This window comes from Heteronotia binoei, chromosome 1, assembly GCF_032191835.1.
Source record: "Heteronotia binoei isolate CCM8104 ecotype False Entrance Well chromosome 1, APGP_CSIRO_Hbin_v1, whole genome shotgun sequence".
Lineage (NCBI taxonomy): Eukaryota > Metazoa > Chordata > Lepidosauria > Squamata > Gekkonidae > Heteronotia > Heteronotia binoei.
The window spans coordinates 278,581,927-278,597,783 of record NC_083223.1 but is presented as its reverse complement, the minus strand read 5'-3'; the positions used below and the strand labels follow the sequence as shown (position 1 = coordinate 278,597,783).

Here is a 15,857-nt window from a genome sequence, read left to right as displayed (position 1 = left end):
CCTCCCCCCGCCACCCTCGCTGGGCTGGTCCCACGCCTGGCGACGCAGCCAAAGCCCTCGGAAGGTTTTGGCAGGCTGCTGATGTTCCCAAGAGCCGTGGGAGCCTGGCAGGTCGGCGTTCAGCTCTTTCGAGAACGGGGAGTGCTGCAAAAAGAGGGCGTGCGAGCCGCCCGGAGGGCAGAGAGCAAGCAGAGGGAAGCAGTGCAGAATCAACGCAGCCAAGATGGGGAGGGGGTCGGAGTCTCTTCCCTAGGAGGAAAGGTGGAAGTGCCGGGGACTTTTCGGTCGAGAAAAGAGGTGACTAAGGGGGACACAGAAGACCCCCCATCGCGCAGAGTGGTAAAGCTGCAATACTGCAGTCCGAGCTCTGCTGACGGCTTGAGTTCAATCCTGGCGGAAGCTGGGTTCAGGTAGCAGGCTCAAGGTTGACTCAGCCTTCCACCTTTCGGAGGTCGGTAGAATTACCCGGCTTGTTGGGGGTAAAGTGTAGATGACTGGGGAAGGCAATGGCAAACCGTCCCATTGTGAAAGCAAACGTCATCCCAGAGTCGGAAATGGCTGGTGCTTGCACAGGGGACGACCTTTTTAAGGGAGGGGGCATGAAAGAGGCTTGTAAAAATGATGCATGGGGTGGAGAGGGGGAACAAAGAGAGCTTTTCTCCATCTCCCAGAAGACTTAGTGGCCGAACTGTGGCTCTTTCACACATACTGTGTGGCTCTTGAAGCCCCCACTGCCCCACCAGCTGGCTTGAGAAGGCATTTCTCTCTTTAAATCACTTCTCCAAGCCAAGCCAGCCAGCTTCAAGTTAAAGTTGCTTTCTTTCGACCTCTTTCTCCCTCCCCACCATCTCCCTCCCTCCCTCCCTCCCTCCCTCCCTCCCTCCCTCCCTCCCTTCCTTCCTTCCTTCCTTCCTTCCTTCCTTCCTTCCTTCCTTCCTTCCTTCCTTCCTTCCTTCCTTCCTTCCTTCCTTCCTTCCTTCCTTCCTTCCTCCCCTCCCTCCCCAGCTTCCTTCCTTCCTCCCCTCCCTCCCCTTCCCTCCCCTTCTTCCTACCTCCACTCCCCTCCCCTCCTTTCTTCCTCCTCTCCCTCCCTCCCTTCCTTCTCACAAACATCTGACATTGTGTGGCTCTCAAAGCCCCCACCACCCTGTCAGCAAGCATGGAGAAGACATTTTTCTCTTTACATCACTTAAACATAAGAGAAGCCCTGTTGGATCAGGCCAGTGGCCCCTCCAGTCCAACACTCTGTGTCACATAAGGACATAAGAGAAGCCATGTTGGATCAGGCCAATGGCCCCTCCAGTCCAACACTCTGTGTCACATAAGGACATAAGAGAAGCCCTGTTGGATCAGGCCAGTGGCCCATCCAGCCCAACACTCTGTGTCACATAAGAACATAAGAGAAGCCCTGTTGGATCAGGCCAGTGGCCCATCCAGTCCAACACTCTGTGTCACATAAGGACATAAGAGAAGCCATGTTGGATCAGGCCAATGGCCCATCCAGTCCTACACTCTGGGTCACACAGTAGCCAAAAAAATTATACACACACACACACACATATATATATATACACACTGTGGCTAACAGCCACTGATGGACCTCTGCTCCAAGCCAAGCCAGCTGGCAACTTGGAGAACACATTTAAAGTTGAAGTTGCTTTCTCTCCACCCCTCTCCAAATCTTCCTTCCTTCCTTCCCTCAAACATCTGACATTTACTTTATGTGGGTCTTATCTTAAGCATGTTCGGCCACTCATGTACTAGATGGTCTGTATGGCCCCTTCGAACTCTCTGATTCTAAAACCCCGGCGGCATCCAAATTGAAGCTTCAGGACGGACAGAAGGAAATGTGACTTTGCACAGAGAGTGATGAAAATGTGGAATTTGCTTCCAGAGGGTGTAGCGATGGTCACAGGGAACAGATGGCTTCTCTCGCCTTTCTTCTCTGGCTTCTTGTGAGTTCCACAGGAATAAACAGCTTTAAAGGGGGATTAGATAGATACATGGAGGATAACTCCATGGTGGCTGGAGGTGTCTCCACATTTGGAGACCTGAAGCCTCTGAATCCCAGAGACAGGAGACAACATCAAGCAAAGGCCTCGGCCTCTCTGCCCTGTTGTTGGCCCTCCAGAGGGACTGGTTGGCCACTGTGTGAGATGGGATGGTGCACTAGATAGACCCTCCCTGGTCTGACCCAGCAGGGCTCTTCTGATGCTCTTCTCAGGGGAAGGCCTCAGCCTCTCTGCCCTGTTGTTGGTCCTCCAGAGGAACTGGCTGGCCACTGTGGGAGACAGGAAACTGGACTAGATGGACCTTCCCTGCTCTGACCCAGCAGGGCTCTTCTGAGGTTCTTCTCAGGGGAAGGCCTCAGCCTCTCTGCCCTGTTGCTGGCCCTCCAGAGGAACTGGCTGGCCACTGTGTGAGACAGGAGGCTGGACTAGACGGACCCTTCCTGGTCTGACCCAGCAGGGCTCTTCTGATGTTCTTCTCAAAGGAAGGCCTCGGCCTCTCTGCCCTGTTGTTGGCCCTCCAGAGGGACTGGTTGGCCACTGTGTGAATTGGGATGGTGCACTAGATAGACCCTCCCTGGTCTGACCCAGCAGGGCTCTTCTGATGCTCTTCTCAGGGGAAGGCCTCAGCCTCTCTGCCCTGTTGTTGGTCCTCCAGAGGAACTGGCTGGTCACTGTGTGAGACAGGAAACTGGACTAGATGGACCTTCCCTGCTCTGACCCAGCAGGGCTCTTCTGAGGTTCTTCTCAGGAGAAGGCCTCAGCCTGTCTGCCCTGTTGCTGACCCTCCAGAGGAACTGGCTGGCCACTGTGTGAGACAGGAGGCTGGACTAGACGGACCCTTCCTGGTCTGACCCAGCAGGGCTCTTCTGATGTTCTTCTCAAAGGAAGGCCTCAGCCTCTCTGCCCTGTTGCTGGCCCTCCAGAGGAACTGGTTGGCCACTGTGTGAGACAGGATGCTGGACTAGATGGACCCTCCCTGGTCTGACCCAGCAGGGCTCTTCTGATGTTCTTCTCAGGGGAAGGCCTCGGCCTCTCTGCCCTGTTGTTGACCCTCCAGAGGAACTGGTTGGCCGCTGTGTGAGACAGGAAGCTGGACCCTCAGTGGTCTGACCCAGCAGGGCTCTTCTGATGTTCTTCTCAGGGGAAGGCCTCGGCCTCTCTGCCCTGTTGTTGGCCCTCCAGAGGAACTGGCTGGCCACTGTGTGAGACAGGAGGCTGGACTAGATGTACCCTCCTTGGTCTGATCCAGCAGGACTCTTCTGATGTTCTTCCCAGGGGAAGGCCTCGGCCTCTCTGCCCTGTTATTGGGGCACTTGTTGGCCACTGTGTGAGACAGGAGGCTGGGCTAGATGGGCCCTCCCTGCTCTGATCCAGCAGGCTCTTCCGATGTTCTTCCCAGGGGAAGGCCTTGGTCAAACATGTGGCCCGTGGGCCGGATCAGGCCAGCAGAGGACTGCAATCAGGCCCTCCAGCAACTGGCTGTCCTTGGCTTCAATATCCCTTGCCTGCTTTTTTTCAGTCACCATTTTGTGTTTCTCCCTGGATAAGCCAGAGCAGCAAAGCAGCCTTTCCCTCTCCCCCTTCCCTTTTCCCAAAGGGAGGAGCAGCCTCAGCCAATGAGGGAGCTTGGCTCTATAGCTCTGCTGGGTGTTTTAAATTTGCCAGACTCAATTAATCACCCTGCAGAGCTGCTGAGACAAGCCTCTCTTCCTTCTAATGCATGGCTGAGGCTCCTCCCCCTCCTCGTGCCCCATGGATGAAAGAAAGAGCCAGAGCTTCCTTTGGCAGTCCCCACTGTCAGGAGAGCTACAAAGAGTGCTTTTAAGACTAGCAACGTTTTAGTGAAGGTATGAGCTTTTTTGCCTTGCTACAGAGAGAGAGAGAGCGATAGCGTTTTGTTGGGCTTGTTATGGGAGTCACTGGGATCCCCTCCTCTTTTTCACTGTACTCATATGCTCTCCAGTCTTTCTCAATAGGAAAACATGTGAACTATTTGGAAGAGAAATATCAGCGTTAGGCTGATAGCGTATTCCACCTCAGCAGATTTTCCTTAATTTTTCTTTCACGTTTTCCTTGGATTGGGGGTCTTGAATTTAGACTTCCCAGATAGTAGGCTGGACACTGGCCACTATACGTGGCTGTCTCTCTGTTCTTGTAGTTGTTTTTTGGGGGGGAAGTTGTGTTTTGTTTTGTTTTTTGGAGTTGTAGTCATTTTCCTGGGGAAGGCTATAGTTTTGTAGACTAAGCACATCGCCCTCAGTCTGTGCCGTGTTTCCTTCACATGTCCTTGACTGGTACATGAAGCGCTTTCTGTACAAAAGCTCACAATGCCCGGCTGCCTCATATTCCTCTGGGTCTTAGGCTCAAAGCGTTGACCATGAGATGTCTGTAATGAATGTCAAAGCAAGGCCGCCGGAGTCCTGACTCGACCTGGGGAAGCCTTCCTCGTTCTTTGCCGCTCCCGTCACAGCCATAGCCTGCTTTTCTTCCAAGGAACTCCGGGCGATCTGCGTGCACCCACTTCGCAGGCTTGCAGTGGGGCTGAAACGGTCTCTCCAGGCGACCGCTCTCATCTTTTTTAGGCTGAGTGACCATGTGTCGTTCTGAAAGGTACCCTGTGCTTGGTGACTTGAATCTGCTCCTCTTTCCCATCCAGTTTGGGGTAGTGGTTAAGCGTGCGGACTCTTATCTGGGAGATCCGGGTTTGACTCCCCCACTCCTCCGCTTGCAGCTGCTGGAATGGCCTTGGGTCAGTCATAGTTCTTGCAGAGCTGTCCTTGAAAGGGCAGCTTCTGGGAGAGCTCTCTCAGCTGCACCCACCTCACAGGGTGTCTGCTGTGGGGGGAGAAGGTAAAGGAGATTGTGAGCCGCTCTGAGTCTCTGATTCAGAGAGAAGGGCGGGGTATAAATCTGCAGTCTTCTGCTCATTTAATAATTTGTTGGTAGGTGTGTACGTCATCAGCTTGTCCTGCGGTCTCTATTGGGAAGGTTATAAATCCAGGGAAGGAGGGAGGGACTAAAAACATGGGTGGAAAGCTGTCGAGCCAGTTCAATAGGACTTGGGAGATCCGAGTTCAGATCCTCCCATGAAGTTCACAGGGTGCCCTGAGGGCTATTGCTCTATTAGCCTGACTTAACTTGCTGGGGAGAACTCAGGAGGGGGAAAACCGTGTGCGTCGCTAGAGAAAGGGCCGGATAAATACAGGTAGGCTGAAGCAGCCTACCCATACATGGAATGGATTTTGTCCAACTGCTGGCAGAGGGTGTGTCTCTGCTTGAGAGCCAGTTTGGTGTCGTGGTTAAGTGCGGGGACTCTTATCTGGGAGAACCGGGTTCGATTCTCAACTCATCCACTTGCACCTGCCAGAATGGCCTGGGGTCAGCCATAGCTCTGGCAGAGCTGTCCTTGAAAGGGCAGCTTCTGGGAGACCTCTCTCAGCTCCACCCACCTCACAGGGTGTCAGTTATGGAGGGGGTAGATATAGGAGGTTGTAAACCGCCCTGAGTCTCTGAGATTCGGAGTGGAAGATGGGATATAAATCCAATGTCGTCATCATCTTCTCCTTTTCCTTCTCCTCCAGCACCACCACCAGTTTGGTGTAGTGGTAAAGTGTGCGGACTCTTATCTGGGAGAACCGGGTTTGATTCCCTACTCCTCCACTTGCAGCTGCTGGAATGGCCTTGGGTCAGCCAGAGCTCTTTTATCTGGGAGAACCAGGTTTGTTTCCCCACTCCTCCACTTGCACCCGCTGGAATGGCCTTGGGTCAGCCAGAGCTCTCTTATCTGGGAGAACTGGGCTTGATTCCCCACTCCTCCACTTGCAGCTGCTGGAATGGCCTTGGGTCAGCCAGAGCTCTCTTATCTGGGAGAACCAGGTTTGTTTCCCCACTCCTCCACTTGCACCTGCTGGAATGGCCTTGGGTCAGCCAGAGCTCTCTTATCTGGGAGAACCAGGTTTGATTCCCCCACTCCTCCACTTGCAGCTGCTGGAATGGCCTTGGGTCAGCCAGAGCTCTCTTATCTGGGAGAACCGGGTTTGATTCCCCACTCCTCCACTTGCAGCTGCTGAGATGGCCTTGGGTCAGCCATAGCTCTGGCAGAGGTTGTCCTTGAAAGGGCAGCTTCTGGGAGAGCCAGTTTGGTGTAGTGGTGAAGTGCGCGGACTCTTATCTGAGAGAACCGGGTTTGATTCCCCACTCCTCCACTTGCAGCTGCTGGGATGGCCTTGGGTCAGCCGTAGCTCTCACAAGAGTTGTCCTTGAAAGGGCAGCTTCTGTCAGAGCTCTCTCATCCCTACCTACCTCGTGGGAAGAGGAAAGGAGAGGAATATAAAGGAGATTGTAAGCCGTTCTGAGATTTGGAATAGAGGGTGAGATACAAATCCAACGTTGTCGTCTTCTCTTGGAACCTTGAGCGCTCTCTCTCTCTTTCCCCAAAATGCAGCTGACTTCAGAAAAACAGAATGGGTTCCGTCCACACAGAACTGCCTCGTATCGAAGCTTGTCCGCAAGTGAGGTATGCAGAAGAATCTTCATTCGTGTTATTTGTACGCCGCTGTTCTCAGTGGGACTTATTACCAGCTGGATTACATAGAATGAGCCAGTACAATCAACCGACAGGATCGGACCTTTCAGGAAGGAGCGGGAGAAGGTTCAGGCGGGAGAACCAGCTAGAAATCTTGACAACCAGATTTGAAAGCAAAGCATATGTGTCAGCTCGGCCAATTAAATCGGGGGCGGCCAAACTTGTTTAACGTAAGGATAAGCGTCAGATGTTTGAGAGCTGCAAGACATGAACGTCAGAGGTTGGAAGGGAAGGAAGGAAAACAGATGGGGTGGGAGGGAGGGAGAGGTGGAAAGAAAGCAACTCAGCTTTAAATACATTCTCCAAGCTGCTGGCTGGCTTGATTTTGGAGTAGGTTTGCCAAGTCCGACTCGAGAAATATCTGGGGACTTTGGGGGTGGAGCCAGGAGCAAGGTTGTGACAAGCACAGCTGAACTCCAAAGGGAGTTCTGGCCCTCCCATTTAAAGGGACCGCACGCCTTTTAAATGCCTTCCCTCCCTTTGGAATAATGAAGGAGAGGGGCACCTCCTTTGGGAGCTCATAGAATTGGACCCCACCCCTGTCGAATCTTTTTGAAACCTGGGAATTATTTTGAGGAGAGTCATCCGATCCTATGCTGCAAATTATTATTATTTTATTCATGTATTTATTATTTATTTATTAAAATTTGGTGCCTCTACTTAAAAAAGCAACTCCCCTAGAGCCCCAGATACCCATGGATCAATTCTCTGTTATGCCCTATGGGAATCGGTCTCCATAGGGAATAATGAAGTGCCCAGCAGCTCTTTCCTCCCCCCTGCTTTCTGGTGCCCCTGAAATGGGGGGAGGGCCTCCAAACCGGGGGGGATCCCCTGCCCCCACCTGGGGATTAAAGTCCTACAGAAAAAATATGGAGCTGTGATACAATTATTACTGACAGTATCCGAGACCAGTCCAATATTGTTTGGCGTGCAGAAACTCCTCTTCTTTATTGTTGATTCGGTAGGCCAGCGGGGCTCCTTTTAATTTTTGTCTCAGCTTTCAGGGCTCAGTTTTCATTTCTCCTCGGAATGCCTGCAAATTACCTTCCCGTCCTTCTGAAACGGGCCTGTATCGCAGCTCCGTATCTTTTCTATGGGACATTGATCCATCATACAGTAGGGGCAGGGGGTGCGTTCGGTTCCGGAGGGATTTTGGGTTGTGTAAATGTGTTTGTTGAGGTTATGTCTGGCTATCGCTGTAAGCACTGTGTTTGTTGCTAGGAAACGCTGGATAAGTAGGAATAAGTATTATTTTTGTCACACGGAGAGGCTTTGAAGTGTTTTCTTCTACAGTAACCTCTGTGGTCCCGGCTTTGCTTGCCACCCCACCTGGGGATTGGCAGTCCGACTTTAGAGAAGTGATTTAAAGGGAGAAATGCCTTCTCCAAGCCGGCCAGTGGGGGGTGGTGGGGGCTTCAAGAGCCGCACAGTATGTGTGAAAGTGCCACATGAACATAGAAGAAGATATTGGATTTATATCCCGCCCTCCACTCCGAAGAGTCTCAGAGCGGCTCACAATCTCCTTTCCCTTCCCCGCACAACAGACACCCTGTGAGGTAGATGAAGATATTGGATTTATATCCCACCCTCCACTCCGAAGAGTCTCAGAGCGGCTCACAATCTCCTTTCCCTTCCCCCCCACAACAGACACCCTGTGAGGTAGATGAAGATATTGGATTTATATCCCGCCCTCCACTCCGAAGAGTCTCAGAGCGGCTCACAATCTCCTTTACCTTCCTCCCCCACAACAGACACCCTGTGAGGTAGATGAAGATATTGGATGTAAATCCCGCCCTCCACTCCGAAGAGTCTCAGAGCGGCTCACAGTCTCCTTTATTTTCCTCCCCCACAACAGACACCCTGTGAGGTAGATGAAGATATTGGATGTATATCCCGCCCTCCACTCTGAAGAGTCTCAGAGCGGCTCACAATCTCCTTTACCTTCCTCCCCCACAACAGACACCCTGTGAGGTAGATGAAGATATTGGATTTATATCCCGCCCTCCACTCCGAAGAGTCTCAGAGCGGCTCACAATCTCCTTGACCTTCCTCCCCCACAACAGACACCCTGTGAGGTAGATGAAGATACTGGATTTATATACTGCCCTCCACTCCGAAGAGTCTCAGAGCGGCTCACAATCTCCTTTCCCTTCCTCCCCCACAACAGACAGACACCCTGTGAGGTAGATGAAGATATTGGATTTATATCCTGCCCTCCACTCCGAAGAGTCTCAGAGCGGCTCACAATCTCCTTTCCCTTCCTCCCCCACAACAGACACCCTGTGAGGTAGATGAAGATATTGGATTTATATCCCGCCCTCCACTCCGAAGAGTCTCAGAGCGGCTCACAATCTCCTTTACCTTCCTCCCCCACAACAGACACCCTGTGAGGTAGATGAAGATATTGGATTTATATCCCGCCCTCCACTCCGAAGAGTCTCAGAGCGGCTCACAATCTCCTTTCCCTTCCTCCCCCACAACAGACACCCTGTGAGGTAGATGAAGATATTGGATGTATATCCCGCCCTCCACTCCGAAGAGTCTCAGAGCGGCTCACAATCTCCTTTACCTTCCTCCCCCACAACAGACACCCTGTGAGGTAGATGAAGATATTGGATGTATATCCCGCCCTCCACTCCGAAGAGTCTCAGAGCAGCTCACAATCTCCTTCCCCTTCCTCCCCCCCACAACAGACACCCTGTGAGGTGGGTGGGGCTGAGAGAGCTCTCCCAGAAGCTGCCCTTTCAAGGACAGCGTCTCAGAGTGGCTCACAATCTCCTTTCCCTTCTTCTCCTAAAGTAGCACACCGTTCTTTCTCGGCTCTGATCTGGGGACGGGGTCTTTCTCGGCTTGGATGGGGGGGGGGCGCTCTAGGTGGCTGCCTGCCTCACCTCCTCCTCCGCGCTGGCCCTGACTGACTGAAAGTGTGGTTCAGGCCTGGAGGCTCCAAACGGCTCCGTTTTGCCCTGCAAGATGGCCTTCCGCCTCTCAGCTGTCCTTTGGGATTAGCCAGGCAGGGGCTTCTCAGCCGGTGTGGCCCCGTTAGTGACTGCTGGTCCTGTCTTTCCCCCTCGCCAAATGGGTTGTTAGGAGGAGCCGTCCCATCCCGGAGAAGACATCCGAATCATGCGCGAGACGACCAAGAGGCTTTTCTCCAAGCTGCAGGAGGCGGAGAAGCGGCACCAGTCGGATCGGGCTGCTTATGAGGTGAGCTTGTGGGGCTCCGGGGACGGCAGCTTGGGGCTCATGGGACTGTTCCATGCATGACCTGCTTTTCCCTGACACCAGAGGCTCTCTGTTGGACCAGTGGTCCGTCCAGTCCAGCCTCCTGCCTCACCCAGCGACCAACCGGTTCCTCTGGAGGGCCAACAACAGGGCAGAGAGGCCGAGGCCTTCCCCTGAGAAGAACCTCAGAAGAGCCCTGCTGGGTCAGACCAGGAAGGGTCCATCCAGTCCAGCCTCCTGTCTCACACAGTGGCCACCCAGTTCCTCTGGAGAGCCAGTAACAGGGCAGAGAGGCTGAGGCCTCCCCCTGGGAAGAACCTTAGAAGAGCCCTGCTGGGTTAGACCATAGAGGGTCCATCTAGTCCAGCCTTCTGTTTCACACAGTGGCCATCCAGTTCCTCTGGAGGGCCAACAACAGGGCAGAGAGGCCGAGGCCTTCCCCTGAGAAGAACCTCAGAAGAGCCCTGCTGGATCAGGCCAGTGAGGGTCCATCTAGTCCAGCCTCCTGTCTCACACAGTGGCCAGCCAGTTCCTCTGGAGGGCCAACAAGAGGTTTTGTATTCAGAGGTTTAGTGCCTCTGAATTTGGAGGCTCTTCTCAGTAGCCACTGATAGACTTATCCTCCATAGATCTGTCTAATCGATCCCCTTTGAAAGCTGTTTATTCCTTTGGCTCTCTTCTGGCAGCGAATTCTGAATTTTTATCACAGTATACAGAGTATCTTGTTGTCTCCTACCTGAGCCCTGCTGCCCGTCGACTTCGTTGGGTGTCCTCAGACTGTAGTATTTTGGGATAAAAAAAGTTTCTTTGTCCACTCTCTCCACCTCATGAATAATTTGGTAAACCTCTCTCATGTGTCCCCCCCTTCCCAGTCTCTTTTCTCAACTGAAAATCCCCCAACTCTTCGTCCTTTCCTCACAGGGAAGGGTGTGCTGGCCACGAAGCTGTGTGCCCATCTGTGGGCAAGGCCCAGGCCTCACTTGAGTGGGTTTTTTCCCCTCTTCCGTTGCAGACTTCCATCTCCCACTACCGGAGGGAAGCGGAGCAGTCAGGCGCGGCCCTTCGGCAGGCAGAATTTGATCTGGCAGAGAAGGATTTGAAGCTGGAGGAAGTTCAGCGACTTCTCTCGGGGATGGAAAAGGTATTGCCGTTTCCGTGGTGACGCTCTGAACGGGCAAGGAAACCGGCATTGTGCTCCGAACGGGCGCTCCCCGTTTTTTTTCCCCTGCTTTCTTCCGCGTCTGTGAGGTGCGCCACTCTGTGGTGACCATCTCAATATCCTGAACATCTGGTTGGAGATCGACTGCTGCGCTGGAATTGCTAATTAAAACAGCAGTGCAAGCAGCGAGCGAAAGTCTTGTCGGTGAACTGAGAACAATTAGACAGCAGAGGTCATCCAAACATACAGTGACCCGGGCAGAGGGATAGAACCTGACAGTGTAAATCAGGGGTTCCCGCCCTTTTTATCCTGACAGAAACTTCTGGAATTCTGACATGAACACGGTGGGTGCAGCCACAAAACGGTTGCCAGGAAATGGCCGCCCCAGGAGAGCCAGTTTGGTGTAGTGGTTAAGTGTGCGGTCTCTTACCTGGGAGAACCGGGTTTGATTCCCCACTCCTCCACTTGCACCTGCTGGCATGGTCTTGGGTCAGCCAGAGCTCTGGCAGGGGTTGTCCTTGAAAGGGCAGCTGCTGTAAGAGCCCTCTCCAGCCCCACCCACCTCACAGGGTCTCTGTTGTGGGGGAGGAAGGGAAAGGAGATTGTGAGCCGCTCTGAGACTCTTCGGAGTGGAGGGCGGGATATAAATCCAATATCTTCTTCCTACCTCACAGGGTGTCTGTTGTGGGGGGGGGGGGAAGGTAAAGGAAATTGTGAGCCGCTCTGAGACTCTTCGGAGTGGAGGGAGGGATATAAATCCAATATCTTCATCTACCTCACAGGGTGTCTGTTGTGGGAGAGGAAGGTAAAGGAGATTGTGAGCTGCTCTGAGACTCTTCGGAGTGGAGGGAGGGATATAAATCCAATATCTTCATTTACCTCACAGGGTGTCTGTTGTGGGGGAGGAAGGGAAAGGAGATTGTGAGCTGCTCTGAGACTCTTCGGAGTGGAGGGAGGGATATAAATCCAATATCTTCATCTACCTCACAGAGTGTCTGTTGTGGAGGAGGAAGGGAAAGGAGATTGTGAGCCGCTCTGAGACTCTTCGGAGTGGAGGGCGGGATATAAATCCATTATCTTCATCTACCTCACAGGGTGTCTGTTGTGGGGGAGGAAGGGAAAGGAGATTGTGAGCCGCTCTGAGACTCTTCGGAGTGGAGGGCGGGATATAAATCCAATATCTTCATCTACCTCACAGGGTGTCTGTTGTGGGGCGGGGGGGGGGGGGAAGGTAAAGGAAATTGTGAGCCGCTCTGAGACTCTTCAGAGTGGAGGGCGGGATATAAATCCAATATCTTTTTCTTCTTCTTCTTCAAAGCCAGCCACAAAATGGCTGCCACAGTTTACCTTCAGTATAGGTACAACAAGTGAGATAATCATGGAAATAAAGATCAAACTGCAAAATGATAACACCGTGAACAAATCGCTATGAAACGTATTGCAGTTATAGGAGCCTACCGATTCAGTATAAAAATATCTTCGCATATTTACAGAACAATGTTACGCAACCGTTCTCGTACCAGATGGCTTACCCCAAAATTCCAATTTCCTAACACATGTCAATAACAAAAAAGTCCGATCTCAATGGATGTAAAAACTTCTTTTTGAAGCATATATATATATGACAAGGATCTCTACTAGAGTTTGGACATTGACGCATGTTATGAATTGCGTTGAGGCGCAGCGTGGCATGCTGCAGTATTGCAGTCCAAGCTCTGTTCACAACTCGAGATTGATCCCGGCGGAAGCTGGGTTCAGGTAGCCGGCTCAAGGTTGACTCAGCCTTCCATTCTTCCGGCGTTGATAAAATGAGTTCCCAGCTTGCTGGGGGGGTGGGGGGAAGCGTAGATGGCAAACCACCCCGTAAAAAAATCTGCCATGAAAACGTGATGCGACGTCACCCCAGAGTTGGAAATGACTTGTGCTTGCACAGAGAACTACCTTTACCTTTTTTTATGAGTTGCGTTGATGTGTTGCGAATTTTGGAGTCCGGAGTAAGTTATATAGCATTGTCAAGGAGTGGCCAAACTTGCTTTACATAAGAGCCACATAGAATAAATGTGAGATGTTTGAGTGCTGCCAGGCAAGCAAATAGATGGGGGAGGGAGGAAGAGGTGGAAAGAAAGCAACTTTAAAGGCATCCTCCAAGCAGCTGGCTGGCTTGGCTTGGAGAAGTGATTTAAAGAAACAAATGTCTTCTCCAAGTTGGCCGATGGTGTGGTGGGGGCTTCGAGAGCCGCACAACATGTGATTCCCGAGCCATAGTTTTGTCACCCCTGGTTAGAGTAGCAGGAGAATGATTGTGTAATATCGTATTATACAAATGTGAAGGTACGTTGTACTGAATTAACATAATATAATTGCAGTAAGTTTCATAGTAATTTGTTCACGGTCTTACTAGCTTGCAGTTTCCCTTCATCCGCACGGGGAAGAGTTTTGTGCTGTGGCGGCAACTGCTGCCAAAGCAGCCTTGGTTTGTTTTTTCAAAATCTGCACAGCCAGTCAGAACCCTTTCTGGCCAGAAGATTGAAGGAGGGTGGGCATGTTTAGCCTGGTGAGGCGGCGGCTGAGAGGTAATATGATCACCGTCTTCAAGTACTTGAAGGGCTGTCCTAGAGAGGATGTTGTGGAATAGTTTTCTGTGGCCCCAGAAGGTAGGACCGGAACTACTGGACATATGAAACTGCCTTATACTGAATCAGACCCTTGGTCCATCAAAGTCAGTATTGTCTACTCAGACTGGCAGCGGCTCTCCAGGGTCTCAGGCTGAGGTTTTTCACACCTATTTGCCTGGACCCTTTTTTGGAGATGCCAGGGATTGAACCTGGGACCTTCTGCTTACCAAACAGATGCTCTACCACTGTCCCTCACCGTCCCACTGGGTTGAAATTAAACCCAAAAGAGTTTCCGTCTCGACATTAGGAAGAACTTCCTAACCGTTAGAGCGGTTCCTCAGTGGAACAGGCTTCCTCGGGAGGTGGTGGGCTCTCCTTCCTTGGAGGTTTTTCAACAGAGGCTAGATGGCCATCTGACAGCAATGAGGATCCTGTGAATTTAGGGGGAGGGGTTTGTGAAGTTCCAGCATTGTGCAGGGGATTGGACTAGATGACCCTGGAAGTCCCGTCCAACTCTATGATTCTAAAAGTTGCACTTGACCACACCCACTTAAAAAAAAACACAATTGCTGGCTGTGAGGGGATGCTGAGCCGTGCTTGTACGATTTCAGAAGACAGGAGGAAGTACATAAGAACATAAGAGAAGCCATGTTGGATCAGGCCAATGGCCCATCCAGTCCAACACTGTGTCACACAGTGGCCCAAATTTTTTTTATATATATACACACACACACACACACACACTGTGGCTAATAGCCACTGATGGACCTCTGCTCCATATTTTTATCTAAACCCCTCTTGAAGGTGGCCATGCTTGTGGCCGCCACCACCTCCTGTGGCAGTGAATTCCACATGTTAATCACCCTTTGGGTGAAGAAGGACTTCCTTTTATCCATTTTAACCTGTCTGCTCAGCAATTTCATCGAATGCCCACGAGTTCTTGTATTGTGAGAAAGGGAGAAAAGGCCTTCTTTCTCTACTTTCTCCATCCCATGCATTATCTTGTAAACCTCTATCATGTCACCCCGCAGTCGATGTTTCTCCATAATATAACAACATAAGAGAAGCTATGTTGGATCAGGCCAATGGCCCATCCAGTCCAACACTCTGTGTCACACAGTGGCCAAAAAACCAGGCGCCATCAGGAGGTCCATCAGTGGGGCCAAGACACTAGAAGTCCTCACCCTGTTGTCCCTCCCAAGCACCAAGAATACAGAGCATCACTGCCCCAGACAGAGAGTTCCATCAATATGTTGTGGCTAAGAGCCACTGATGGACCTCTGCTCCAGATGTTGATCCAATCCCCTCTTGAAGCCATCTAGGCTTGCAGGTGCCAGCACCTCCTGTGGCAGTGAATTCCATGTGTTAATCACCCTTAGGGTGAAGAAGGACTTCCTTTTATCCGTTCTAACCCGACTTGCTCAGCAATTTCATGGAGTGCCCACAAGTTCTCGTATTGTGAGAAAGGGAGAAAAGTCCTTCTTTCTCTCCCTTCTCTATCCCGTGCATAATCTTGTAAACCTCACCCCTCCGTCGACACACAGCTCTACATGGACAAAAGATGGGGCTGTTCCAGTCCAATCACACTTTCATTGGCATAACGAAAAGAGATACACAGAGACTTGTGGACCAAACAACAATCAGATATGTCTGTTCAAAGCATAAATGGCTAAAATAAGATTACGATCTTCTGCATAGAATAGTTTTTGACAATTTCAGCCAAGAATTTGGCGACAGCTTTTGTGATATCAGTTACGTTGTCATTTAGTAGGAAACGGCAATCAATCGTGTTTTCTTGAATGGAGGACAGTAAGGAAAGACTATCTAACAGAACCTTCCAGCGATTAGTATTCAGTTGGCAGTTCAATAAAATATTCTGGATGGAATCTGGCGAGCTTGACCCACATAGACAATGTCTCTCGCTAAAGGGGACTTGAAGAAATCTCCCACAGAGTACATAACTCCGCAGAAATTGTGTAAGATGTATACTAACATGTCTAACAAATGTTGGAATTGTACTAAACATGTTGGGTCCTTTTATCATATGTAGTGGACCTGTGAGGTGGTGAAAGACTATTGGAAGATGGTCCATGAACTATTACAGAAAATTCTGAAGACACAGATTCAGTTTAAACCAGAACTATTTTTATTGAATATATATCCTGGTGTCAATTCCAAAGAGATGAGACATATACTGGCACGTATTAACAGAGCAGCTAGAATTCTTTTGGCACAGAGATGGAAACTTCAGGAAATTCCCA

At 51.2% G+C, this 15,857-nt stretch overlaps 1 protein-coding gene across 2 annotated transcripts in view; it reads left to right on the top strand.

The window, feature by feature from the left end:
• TUFT1 (tuftelin 1) overlaps positions 1 to 15,857 on the top strand; it is a 90,025-nt gene that overhangs the window by 51,316 nt on the left and 22,852 nt on the right. For both annotated transcript variants that reach the window (XM_060261176.1, XM_060261167.1), the window contains exons 5-7: positions 6,457 to 6,528; positions 9,688 to 9,804; positions 10,835 to 10,963. In XM_060261176.1, coding sequence (XP_060117159.1) covers positions 6,457 to 6,528; positions 9,688 to 9,804; positions 10,835 to 10,963 — 318 coding nt within the window. The remainder of the gene's footprint in view (positions 1 to 6,456; positions 6,529 to 9,687; positions 9,805 to 10,834; positions 10,964 to 15,857) is intronic.